Source organism: Cavia porcellus, unplaced genomic scaffold, assembly GCF_034190915.1.
Source record: "Cavia porcellus strain 051 isolate PalLab524CR breed Dunkin Hartley unplaced genomic scaffold, mCavPor4.1 scaffold_8, whole genome shotgun sequence".
NCBI classification, from domain to species: Eukaryota; Metazoa; Chordata; class Mammalia; order Rodentia; family Caviidae; genus Cavia; species Cavia porcellus.
Genome location: NW_026947491.1, coordinates 93,442,030 through 93,454,917, shown reverse-complemented (window position 1 = coordinate 93,454,917; position 12,888 = coordinate 93,442,030). Strand labels below are relative to the sequence as shown.

Below are 12,888 nucleotides of genomic sequence, written 5' to 3'. Positions count from 1 at the left end.
TGGCTCCTCATTCTCATGGCCCAGACCGGATTCCACTTCCACAGGAACCCTGCCCGGAAGCTCCCAAGATGAGAGCCGAGGTCCCGCTTTCGCTGTTCTGTGCATGGACAGCTGTTGGGACAGTGTGTGTCCTGCAGTCCTCTGACCAAGGTGCCTCTTTCCCTGGACTTCCTGCTCCAGCGCAGGCTAAATCCTCAGCACCCAGAGTGGTACGGGATACAGGCAGGAAAGCAGCACTTGCTAAATGGAATGAGTGAACCAGTGGGTGGACCAATGGATGAACAGATGGCTCCCAGTCCGACCTCAGACGGAGCGGCGTCTCCCTCTGCCTCTGCCTCCCGCTCCACCCCACAGCACTGGCCTCTGTTTCTCCACCTCCCGGCCCCCTGCCCACTGCTCAGTGCCTTTGCATCTGCCAGTCCCATTGCCCGGAGGGGTCCTGGCCAGGGAGCAAGGCAGCTGCTCCTCGCCCGGGGTGCTCGGTGTGTGGCAGAAAGGCAAAGCCTGGAGAGAGACGCGTCCCCTCCCCACCTCCAGGCCTTGGCCAGAGCTCCCTGCATTCATGGCATCTGTCAGGAGCTCCAACATCCTGAGTCATGAGTCGTTTCAGCCTCAAGATCAGCCTCAAGATTAAGACAATGATCAGGACAATCCAGAGCTGTGGAAATGGTCCCCGTTTCCACACCCCGGAGCCGATTTCGGAGTGAGAAGCCTTCAGGGATGTTGGAGCTCCTGACAGATGCCATGAATGCAGGGAGCTCTGGCCAAGGCCTGGAGGCGGGGAGGGGACACGTCTCTCTCCAGCCACTACCGTGGCCATCGCTCGCATGCAGCTGAGCTGTGGACGGTGAGCGGCCGGACTGTGGACGGGGCCTTTCGCTTCCTGCAATTGTTTGCTTTTATTAAGCTGAAGAAAGGCGAGGAAGGACTCAGCCCAGAAGAGATTCTATTCTGGGACCTGGAACTCGGTCTGTTGTCCTTTAGAGGAATCCAAGCATTCGGTTATCCATACATCACCGCGTGTCACTGGCTTCCTGGTCAGCTGGCTGAGAGGTGCATTCCGCGGAGCTGCGCTGTGCCGCCCGCACCGCCTGCTGAGCTGTCACCCTCCTCGGTGTCACTTCTTGTGTGAGGGTGCCCGTGAGGCCTGCCCTCTTCCTCCCCAGCCTGGCTCCTGGGCAGGGCCTGCAGGGTGGCCCCGCTCTCCTCCCTTTCTCCAGATGGTGCCTGCGTCTGCAGATCCACCTGCGCTGCATCTTTGCTTTGTACCTCTAGCTGCAACACTGAAGTCACAGCGGCAGCAGGGTGTTAACAGCGGCCACTGCTGACGGCGCTGACCCCTCACACGGTCCTCCTGCAGCCCTCACCCCTGCTGACTCGGGGCTGAGAACTCTGAGGCTTGGGAGGTTATTTTCTTTGTCCAAGGAGACGCGGCCAGGTAACCCAGCGAGGCTCGAGCCGGGCCTGCCTCGCTGGCTCTTGGTCCTCGCCTGCTGCGGGGTCAGCGGTGGAGACACCCACGCCAGGCCCTGCAGACGCCACCTTCCCTGTCCCTGCCCGCTGTCTTCTGCTTTTCACTGGGATTGCTTTCACACCTCAGGCCTGGTCCTCGTCCTTCTCTTCTGGTGTCTCGCCCTCCCTGCAGTGTGCACACACGAGCACACACTCTCTGACTTCTGCTGAGGCAGTTTCTGTTCACCACCACCGCGCCATGACCGCTCAGAAGTGGGAAAGCCGAGGCTGAGAATGACCCAGCTTTCAGTGGCAGCGTCACCACCTCACCTGCATTTCAGTTTGCCTTTCTAAGGTGGGAAGAAGGCGTGTTGGAGGCGGGGTTGGGAGCCCGGCCTCGGCCTGGCCAGGCCAGGAGAGAAGGGGTCCAGAGTGGCCTCCGATCCTCACTGCTGTCCCCATCGCGCCCAGGTCCTGGCACGCAGATGGCACTCAGGTGACCAACGACTGGACTTGTGAATCCACGACACACCAGTGCCAGGGGGACCTCGGTCTGGGCAATGACTTTGGCTCCTGATTAACGGAGGGCAGTGGATGGTGGGTGTGTCAGGGCAGGGTCACCGTGCTGGTCATCTAACTGCGGATTAACACAGCGGTGCTGCACAGACCACAGGCTCGGCAGGGGCAGCGAACTTGTTTGCTTTACTTTATGTGTTCCGGGGCCTGCCACGGTGCCCAGTATTTTATAGTAATCAATAAACACTGGCAAATATTTGAGTCCTGGCTGTTTATTTTTAGTTGCAGGTGAAGGTGGATGAGTCGTTTCAGCCTCAAGATCACCTTCCATACGTTGGATTAAGTCTTCCAGCTTGCTGGTTGTTTTCTATTTCTAAACAGGGGCTACATTTCATTTATGTGTCACAACAGCTTCATAGAAAGACTGCAAATGCCGTGTGTGTGTGTGTATGTGTGTGTGTGTGTGCATGTAAAAACATCTGCAAAACAGTGTCAGAAGTAAGTGAAATATTTCTCGTCATACACACTAAGTTGAGAAAAAGAACCTCCTCTCACGATACACAGCAACCAGCGTAAGCGGACACTCAGGTGGGGATTTACAGCGGTGACAACTGATATGGCCAAGGGTGATCCTGTGCCTCTCTCATGGGAAAGAGACAGGGCCAGCAAGGATGAAGACTCTCAAGGCAGGAATTAGTTTTCTAAGAATCACATGAGACGTGAGGTGTGGCTAGGAAGACATGCAGGACACCTTCAACAGCATCGGCGTGGACACGGCGGAGGGGACACGCACAGGACCCGACTCGAGTCCCAACCAAGTCACCCATTCGGCTATGAGAACAAGCAGCGCCCGAGCTGCCGGCGCTGCAGGACAACGGGCGGGCCTAGCGCGCTGCCCAGGGAACCGTCAGGAGGGCTGAGGAGAAGGTGATGTCTCGGGATTGCTATGGACAGTACTGAAATCTTAATGTACAGACCCACGGAGCTCAGAGAACCCTGAGGTGACACACAGACGCATCATGGCTGGACTGCTGAAATCCAAAAATAAAGTCCTGAGGGCCTGGAGGAGAAAAGCACATTTCACACAGAGCAAGGAAAACAGATCAAGGGCAAACAAGCCAGCCGCAGACAATGCGGGGAAGCTGTAACGTGTGCAAACCGAGTCCCGGGCCTTCCGGAATCCGAATCCAGTGCCCAGGGAAAGTTTCTGTAAAAATGAAGGACAAATATTTTCAGACAAACAAAGCGAAATAATCACCGCCAAATCTGCAATACAGGAAACGTTAGAGAAAAGTCTGCAGCCAGAGGGATTTACCATTACACAGACACTGACATTTCCCCCACAAAAATTAACGGCAGGAACCACGAGAACAAAGACAGATAGAAAGGATCTGCTTCCCATCTTCATGCCCTACTCTAAGGCGGCGTCATCTAAAGTAAACACCAGTTATAGTACTTTAAAAGGTTAAAGCATATCTTGAAGCAAAATGACAGTAACATGAAGGAAGATGTAACAAATTGGAAATACAAGAGACCTGCCATGTGTGAAGCAGTATGTTATTTGAAAGTATATTTAACTAATTAAAAATACATAAACCCAAGTTGACCATGACATGTATCTACATCTCTATCTGTCTGTCTGTCTACCTACCTATAGATATATAGCAAGGCAGGGGCCCGAGAGCAGCCCACCCACCCTCCCTGTGAGTCAGCAGAGGCCACGCTGGGTCTGGGAGAAGCACACTGAACAGTTAGACTGATCTTCCCCTACGGAGTGAACTGGGTGGGGCCCAGGCAGAGAGAAGCCAGGTCGCCTTTCCCTGAGCCCACAGCCACATGTGCTGAGAATCCAGACTCCATCGACCCCCACCCCGCCCCGCAAGCGATCAGCAATTCAGAGGACGGGCTGAGTTGATAGCAACTGAATGCTTGCGCTGTTTGATTGACTTTGCAGGACTAAGGCAGTGGTCTGAGCCTCTAGTGGGAGGGTGACGGCATGCAACGTGGCAAACACGGGGGATTCCCTTCTGTCTTGTTTCTGAAATCCAATGTTGTTCTCACTGTTTAGCTTTGCTCCAAGTTATCACTTTGTTTTAGTCAGTGCTCTGTTCCAATCAGATTTATTCTGCTTTGTCTTATTTGATTTTACTGTGTCTGAGGAAACGGACAGCTATTGTAGAGACAGCAAGATCTATTACAGCAGCCGCTGCTGAGGCCCTGGTGAGCACAGGGGCTCTAACTGAAGACCCAAAGCCTGAGCGGTGCAGCCAAAAGGCGGAGAGGCGGGCTGTACCGACAGCAGCGTAGAGGAGGACGAGCTGGAGAAGTCACATTGGTACAGCACGAACTTCTCAACAAGAAATATTACCAGGGATTCAAAGCAGAGATAGTTATTCAGAGAGGTTGATTTGCCAAAAAGGCACAATGTCCTGCTTTGTATACATTTAACAACAAAGCTTCAAAGCGAGCTTCAAAATACACGAAGCCAAAACAGACAGGATCCACAAACAAATCCACACACAAAGTCAGAGATGCAATCAACAGAGTGTCAGGGCAGCGACAACCTAACCAGAATGTCAGCTAGCACCAGCTGCCTGACATTTACAGCACACGTCACCTGTAATCGCAGAGTACACAGCCATGCCAGTGTCACAGAACGGTCACAGCACAGGGAACGTTCCAGGCATGCAACAAGTTTTGACAAACTAAAAAGAATTCATGTAATATAATGCTTGCAGTATGACGCTGGGGGAATTAAACTAGAAATTAATAACAGAAAGATACTTCGACAATCCCAAATAAATGGAAATTAAACACTTCTAAATAACCCATGGACCAAAGAGAAAATCAGCAAGAAAAAGAGAAACTGTTTTGAATTAGATTGAAATGAAAACACAGCATGTCAGACTTTGTGGGATGTAGCTAAACAATGATTAGAAGAAATGTAAATAATTTCATTTTATAGGAAAGGAGGAAGATTTGTAATCAGTAATCTACACCTTCATTTAAAGACACTAACAGAAGAGCAACCAGCCCCAAATCAATTTTTACAAAATCAATGAAATCGAAAAAGAAAAGAAAAAAAGGAAGCCAAGAAGTCAGAGAGCCTGAAAGGTGGTCGCTTCCTTTTCAGTCCTGGGGGTGAGCCCCAGGTCGTTACACTAAACTGTTACGTCCAGATCTTTAAACATTTTTTAATTCGAAGACAGGGTCTTGCTAAGTTGCTCAGGCTGGGCTTGAACTTGCAATTCTTCTGCTTTGGCCTCCCAGACAGCTGGGACTACAGTTGTGGACCACCGTGGCCTGGCCATTTTGTTTTGATTTTAGAGATCTATATATAACATAAAATAATACTGATAAAATTCTAGGCATATTGTTCAAAAAAAACTCTCAATTATCCATATCAGGAATGAGAAAGAATATTATTAAGATTCTACAGATATTAAATGGATAATAAAGAAATATGAGGAAAATTAGCCTCATGGATTCAAAACTTTAGACAAAATTCTACATTAACTCTTACAGAAAAAGACAGGGTACACTTCCAAGCTCATTTTATGAGGTCAGGATTGTCTTGATTTCCCAACTGAGAAAGCTATTAGAAGAGCAGAAACCTAACTTATAACTTTCACGAACCTAGATATAAAATCCTCTACAGAATATTGCAATTTAAACCCAGCAATATATTTTCTAAGAGTCATGATCAAGTAGGTTTCTTTTGGGAAAGAAAGGTTACTTGATTTGAAAATAAAATGATACAAAATTCATCATCTGAACAGACTCCAGTGGAAAAGCCCTCCGAACAAAAATGTCTAACAGAATCCAAAAGCCTTTTGTGATAAAAATTCTCAGCAAACTAGAAATAAACGGGAACCCGCTCAATCTGAAAAGGACAGCTACAGAAAACCTACAGCTAGAATCCATCGTATCTTATGCTTCCTGCTTAAGATCGGGGAATGCAACCGTCCATTCTTACCCAGGCTGGGACGTCATGCTGGAGGAGATCCTCCTCAGGGGGAAGCCAGAAGCAAAAATGGTCTCCAGTGCTACCTTACCCGTCTGTACTCACAGAACATCCCTAAGATCCTAGAAAAACTCCACCCGAACTAATAGGCAAATTTAGTAAGATTGCACAAGATGTCACCAGCACACAAAAATCCATCACGTTGGGGCCAGAGACACAGCTCAGTGGCATAAGTGCCTGCCTGGCAAATGCAAGGTCCTGAGTTCGATTCCCAGTATAAAAACAAAAACAAAAGACATCACATTTCTATAAAGTGGCAAAACAACTGTAATCTGAATTTTTAAAAAGCAGAATTTGAAAAAAAGGCAGCATTTGAATGAGATACTTAAAAATAAATCTAGGAAAATATGAGCATCTCGTTAAACAAGACTGATGTGCTAAAAACTATAAAACATTAATGAAAGAAATAAGAGAGGCGTCAAGGAGCAGGGGAGGCAGACCATGTTCCTGGACTGGAAGACTCAATATTAGCAAGATGCCAATTACTTAAAATTTATCTACAAATTCGATAAAATCTCCATCAAAACTCCACAGAATTTACAAGATGGCACAGAAATAATGTGCCAAAGCCAAAGGACAGTTTTGAAAAAAAGTAGTGAAGAGGCCTGAGACCTCCTATAAAATTATGGCAATCAAAGTGATGCGGACTTGGGGACAGTGGAGGCCCACAGGTCGGCGCACACTGAGGTCCGGGCAGGTTCACACACGCGGCCAATTACCTTCCGCAGAGCTGCACAGGACTCACTAGGAAAAGGCCGGCTTTGTAAACCATGCGCCGCAATTTTTGGACCTTGATCTGCAAGGAGTGAAACTGAAGCTTGGCCCCTAACCTCATACCTAAGGTTTATACAAAACCTTTTACAGAAAGGATCAAGCGGGGCGCACTGGGACACGCCTGCAGCCCGTGCTCACTGCGGGACGTCCTGGGGCTGCCGACCAGCTCGGGAAGCCGGCAGACACTTGCCTCAAGAAAACGCAGCAAAACCACAGCGACAACATGAGTCTGAAAGCACTTGTGGATTGTAAGACATCCCCTAAACCTCTAGGTGAGCATGTATACAGATATGGGGGAATGTTTGTTATTTTTCTTGGCAAAGAGTTATGAGAACATTAAAAGCAAAGTTTGCATGAGAAAATATTGATAAACTGCAATTCACCAAAGTCTAAATTTCCATCCCTCACATTACAGCTAAGGTGAAAAGACGAGAAAGAGGCTGTAAGAAGACACTTTTCACGCTTACATCAGGAACGCACAAGGAGCACTCAAAATCACCAGTGAAAAAACAACCCAGTGACCAAAAGCGCGCAAAAAAATTAAATAGCGATTTCACCAAAGCACAGGTAGGTGGCCAATCGGAACTTGGGGGGATGGTCTACATCATCAGTCACTCAGAAAATGCAAATCAGAATCACAATCTGCTACAGCTGCACGACCTCCAGGATGGCTGAGACCGACAAGCAGAGAACCCCGACAATACCCCGTGTCTGAGGGTGCAGAGCCACAGAAACCCTGGATCTAGGGGTGCAGGCTGGAGGCCGGGGTAAGTTGTTACAATGCCGGCTCGATAGTTGATATACAACTCAGCAGATCTAGTTATCAGAGCCCCAAAACCAGAGGCAAATAAATGCCCTTCATCAGGTGACTGGGCTGAGGTCGGTCCACCCACACAGCGGAATACGACTGTGCCCTGAGCAAGAGCGAGGCGGCAAGGCTCAGGGCAATGCAGGTTTCACCACGTCAAAGAAATCGGGCTCCACAGCCTGCTGTCTAATTCCATCTGCATCGGGCTTTGGAGAAGACAAGACCACAGAGGCGGGAAACAGGCGATGAGGTCAGCAGGCCGCGGTGGACGGGGATCCGCTAAACAGGGCGTGAGGGAGCCCTTCAGTGACCGGGATATTTTTATTTCGATTGTATTAAGTAAGCGTGATGCATGTACCTTGAAAACTGAGCGTATCGTCCAGTATGCATGAAACCCCCACAAACCTGGCCACACAGCAGATAGAAACAAAGAAAAACCACATGAAGGCCTGGGGAGCAGCAGTCGGGCGGCAGCCTCGGGTCAGACTGCGGAACAAACTGAAATGAACAACACATCGGAAAACAACAGCGCCGACATCCTGAAGGCTCAATCTCTCTTTACAATTCTTTTTTTTTTTTTTTTCTTTTGTTACTGGGGATTGAATCCACGACCTCGCGCTTGCCAGGTAGGCACTTACGCCACTGAGCTAAACCCCTGGCCCTCTTCCAAAATTCTTGAGACAAAAAAGAATGCCAAAACTAAACTGCAAAATATGTAGAAATGACAATATTCAAGTATTATATATGAAAACCCTGGACAAAGCTAAAGCTGTGCTCAGGGGAAAACCCTTACCTGAAAAAATAGGGATGAAACAAAGCAAAATTAAACATTGATGTGTGTGTGTGTGTGTGTGTGTGTGGAGACCAAGTCTGGCTGTGTGGTCCAGGCGGGCCTTAAACTCACCGCAGTCCTCCTGCCTTAGCCTCCCAAGTGCTGGGGTTACCGCCAACACTTCTGACTGCTCAGTGCTTTTTGGTTACTGACAGTAACCCAAGCAGCCAGCAGTGGGCCAGACACATGGAAGGTACTCAATCAATATTTGTTCAATGAATACTTGTTAGTGAATAGAGTAAAATGAGTAAGTATAATAAAAGCACAGATGGGTCAGCAGAAAGAGTAATCGCACCAATAAAAACATTACGACCTTGTTTCTTGAAGAAATTGCTATAGGACACAAGGAAGAAAAACACCAAAGATCTATGTCAACAAAACATTAGAGTCAGACAGTTTCAAAAGAACACTAATTCTATGTAATATTCAAACACAAAATACTCCAGCGCTGTTTAAAATGTTTAAAGCTTAGAGCACGTCAGCCCCTGTACCGAGTAAGTGTGGCCCTGATGGCAGCGCCTGGCGAAGGCTGACCACCCCGACAGCCGTGCGGCCACCTCCCCGTGCCTTCTGGGGAAGCAGCCCCGGGCCAGACATTAGCAGACAGAATCCGGCAGCACGTGACAGAAAAACAAAATTCTACGGTCCAACTCAACCGGGTTTATTCTAGGGATGAAAGCGTGGCTTAGCTGTAGGAAACAATGATCATGTTTATAGATGATAAAAAGGCTTTGTATAATATTCAGCAGCCATCTTTCAGAAAACAGTCCACGACTTAATAAAAGATGTGATGTCTTAACATGGTGAAAGGGGTCACCCTTCAGCTCCACGGTGTTGAGCGGAGAAATGTGGAAGGGCAGAGAACCCGGAGGTGTCCTGAGGCACCCGCCACCAGAGCTCGGTAAGAGAAACAAAACAGAGCTGCAAAAATCAGAGAGGCAAGAGCAGATTACCTTTGGTGTGTAGGTAACGGGATTCTCAAGCTGGGAAGCCCAGGAGAGGGGTAAAAACGAATGCAGGGGCAAGATGTTTAAGTTTAACATGGTCAGACTGAAAATACAGAGTATCAACGCACAGACATACACAACCACCAGCAGCCCAAGATCGCTGTTAAAGCAACAGAAAGGTAAAGGAAGAAGGAATCTAATCGGAAGTACCAACATCAGCCGCCTCGGGAGGCTGGAGCAGGAGGGTCGCCACGAGTCCAAGGCCAGCCTCCACCACATGGGGAGACCTTGTCTCAAAAATATATGCGTAACATTAATATGAACCATGTTTAAAATATTTCTGAGGATTACAAAAGAAGATCATAAGAAATGGACAAGCATTCATGAAAGAAATTTTCAATTTTCAACACCATGAAGATACAATTTTCCCAAGTGTTCTAAAACAGTATAAATGTTGTGAGTCTGATATATAAATACCCGTTCACATATGTGCATATACATATGTATTTATACACGCAGACATATATTTAAGTCAACAAACTGATGCTAGATAGTTTATCTGGGAAAATAAAATGTGACAGTAAGAGAAAATTAGCAAAAATGCGACGAGGAGGAGCCTGCTCAGCTAGGCATCCGATGTTCCAAGCAGTGAACTTCAGCGAGCGAGCGACCCGGGACGCGGAGGGACAGACAGCAATGAGACGGAGCGGCTCGGGGGGCCTGAGCACACACGAGCCGCACAGCTCAGGATGCATCACGCCGCCGAGGTGGCTACGGGGTTACCGACCTGCGGCCCGGAGACCGCCAGGGAGCTCGGGGGAGAGCCAGGCGGACTTCACGCCTGGCACCAGGGACTGCAGAGTGGACCGACCAAAAAACAACAGCAAACCAATAAAGCACGACGCTAGTGAGAGAAGCCACGCGCAAATGCGTTATGACGGAGCAAGAAAGACTTTTAAAACCAGGACACAAAACCCAAACGCCATAAAAACAAGACCGACACACTTACCAGGCGTTCTGTATATGGCAAAAGCAAAGAGCAGGTAAGACTACGTCGGGTCTTATTACACTTAGACGGTCAATGTCCATAACGAGCAGAGAGCTTCTAAGAACAATGCAAAAGGTATCAGTGACAAAGCAGCCAACACACTAGATCGGCCAACACGGAATCCACAGAGCGGAAGTGCAGAGATACTCAACCTTGCTTGTTACAGAGGACTGCAAATGAAAACGCCACTAAGCAAGAAGCCTAAGTCACGAATCCGTGAGCTCAGGAACCGACTGTAGGAGTTTATCTTACCCGCACACCGCGCCTTGGGGTGTGTGTGTGTGCGTGCGTGTGTGTGTGTGTGTGCGTGTGTGTGCACATGTGTGAGACTAGTTCCCCTCCCCAAACACACCTCACAGAGCCCGAGAAGGCGACCCTGTTTTGAAAATGTAACTGCGGATGGACGTGGCTAAATGGAGCCCCAGCTGAGATCAGTCTGCATGAGACAAGGCGGCCCGAACTGGAGGACGGGCGTCCTCGTAAAAGGAAAATCAGAGAGGAACATCCAAAGAAGGGGACGCAGAGATGGGGTGGAGACGGAGAGGCTGAGCTAGGGCCCCTGGCGCCCCTGCAACCCGAGGAAAGACAGGTCCAGGCTCCCCAGGGGCTCTCCAGGAACCACCCGCCAACCCTGACTGCAGGCTTTGTCTACAAAGGACAGATCCCTGGAGGTGAGGCCAGGCGGGCGCAGAGGAAGCCGCGGGGCGTTGTGGCCACGGGGGCAAGCAGCAGCCAGGCTGTCCCCGGCCCCAGGCCCAAAGGACGCCCGGAAGGAGAGAGGCTGCCGGGACGGAGCAGAGGCCCTGGAAGGCCTTGGCCAGAGTCCAGCTCCCCAGTCCTCCTCCTGGCCGCCCGGGGAGGCCCCTGGAAGGTGGCGCGGGCGGTCAGCACCCTGGACAGAGGGCAGCACTTGGCTCTGTCGCCGGCGCAGATCTTTTGGGTCCTACAGCAAAGTGCAGAATGTGCATTACACGACTTGATTACTTGTGCACGGTGGTCAGGTCGGGGGGGGGGGGGCAGAACACGACTGCTACTCTGGGGGAGATGCGGGCATCGGGGCAACGCGTGTGGGTCAGGCTGACTTCTGGCTCTGCTCTGCCTTTGGAACTCTGAACCCCACAAATGGTTCAAAATACAAACATTTTATTCCATTAAAAAAATACCGGAAAGTCCAGTACGGGGCTGACCAGGGACAGGGTCTCACTGTGCCCACTAAGTGGAGCCGGGGCTCGGCGGGGTGTGGGGTGAGAGCGCGTGCCCACCTGTCCGGTAGCGCCTGCAGCACGGTGGGCATGAGCACCCCGGAGATGGCCTTGTAGAGGATGGAGTCGCACACACCGACGATGTTCACCACCGTGGAGGAGCCCAGCACGGGCAGCATGTGGGGCGGCATGCCCTGCCAGAAGTGCAGGAGGAAGCTCTGCACCTGTGCCGAGCAGAGAGAAGCTGGGTTAGGCGGGGCGCAGCCTAGGGCTGGGCACCCCAACAGGGCACCTGGTCTGCAGCTCAGTGGCTGCTGCTTCCCAGGGCCCCCACTTGGCCCACAAGGCCCGGGGGGTTGGTGACATGTCCGGGGCACTGTGGCCGGAGAAACAGGCTGGGGCCGGCATAGCCTGTGGCCGGTGTGGCCTGGGAGGCGAGGGGTGCCAAGGCCACTGCTCCGGCCTCCAGCGTGTGCCCCAAAGTCTGCCAACCACGAGGGCTGTTCACATCCCCAGCCTCACATTTCCTGACCGCCCTGGCCAGACGGAGCAGTGACAGAATGCTGGACGGTGGCGCTGGGCTGGACGCCGTGTGGACCTCTCCTATTTACCACCAGCCCGTGCCATCGGGGGGAACCCTTGGCACAGAGGCCGGAGGGGCCCCGGGAGGGGGCGAATGGCCAGAGCAGGGAGGCCTTTGGTTCCCCAACCCGTCCCTCCCTGGGCTGGGGGCTGGGAAGAGGGTGGGAGGGGCGGTCAGGAAGCGGGGGAGAGGAGGTGCAGAGCCCCTGTAGCTAACGCCGGGGGAAGCCCTCTGCAGGCTGGGGAACATGTCACCCTCGAGGTCCCTAACAGGCCTGCCGGGGCTCCTGGACTCTCCCCCACCTCCCGTGGGCACACCTGAGCCCCATGTCACACACCTCTGGCTCCTCCTCCAAGCCTGACTGATGTGGGAGTGACCTGGTCCGCCCCCTCCCCCACGGGATGCCCGCAGCTGGTGCTGTTACTGCAAGCTTTCCCCACAGCAGCTCCTCTATGCCAGGTCTCCGTAGAGTTCTCCCGTGTCATACTCATGGTGATAGAGGGGCTGCCCTTGCTCCCACTTACACAGTCGACAGTCACTTGTCTGCCTCTGTCCTCCCACTATTCGCACTCAGGTTGGTTTGATTTTCACGTGACAGCTGGGCTTCGGCCCCACTCCTGAGGCTGCACCTGCGCCTGCCCTGCCCACTGACTGGATTCCTGCCCCTGCCCCTCCTGGCCACCTGCGGCATCCTTCGGGCCC

The 12,888-nt window shown here is 51.1% G+C and overlaps 1 protein-coding gene across 3 annotated transcripts in view; it reads right to left on the bottom strand.

The window, feature by feature from the left end:
• Rfx4 (regulatory factor X4) overlaps positions 1-12,888 on the bottom strand; it is a 151,025-nt gene that overhangs the window by 47,416 nt on the left and 90,721 nt on the right. For all 3 annotated transcript variants that reach the window (XM_023566301.2, XM_063255504.1, XM_063255505.1), the window contains one exon: positions 11,664-11,827. In XM_023566301.2, coding sequence (XP_023422069.2) covers positions 11,664-11,827 — 164 coding nt within the window. The remainder of the gene's footprint in view (positions 1-11,663; positions 11,828-12,888) is intronic.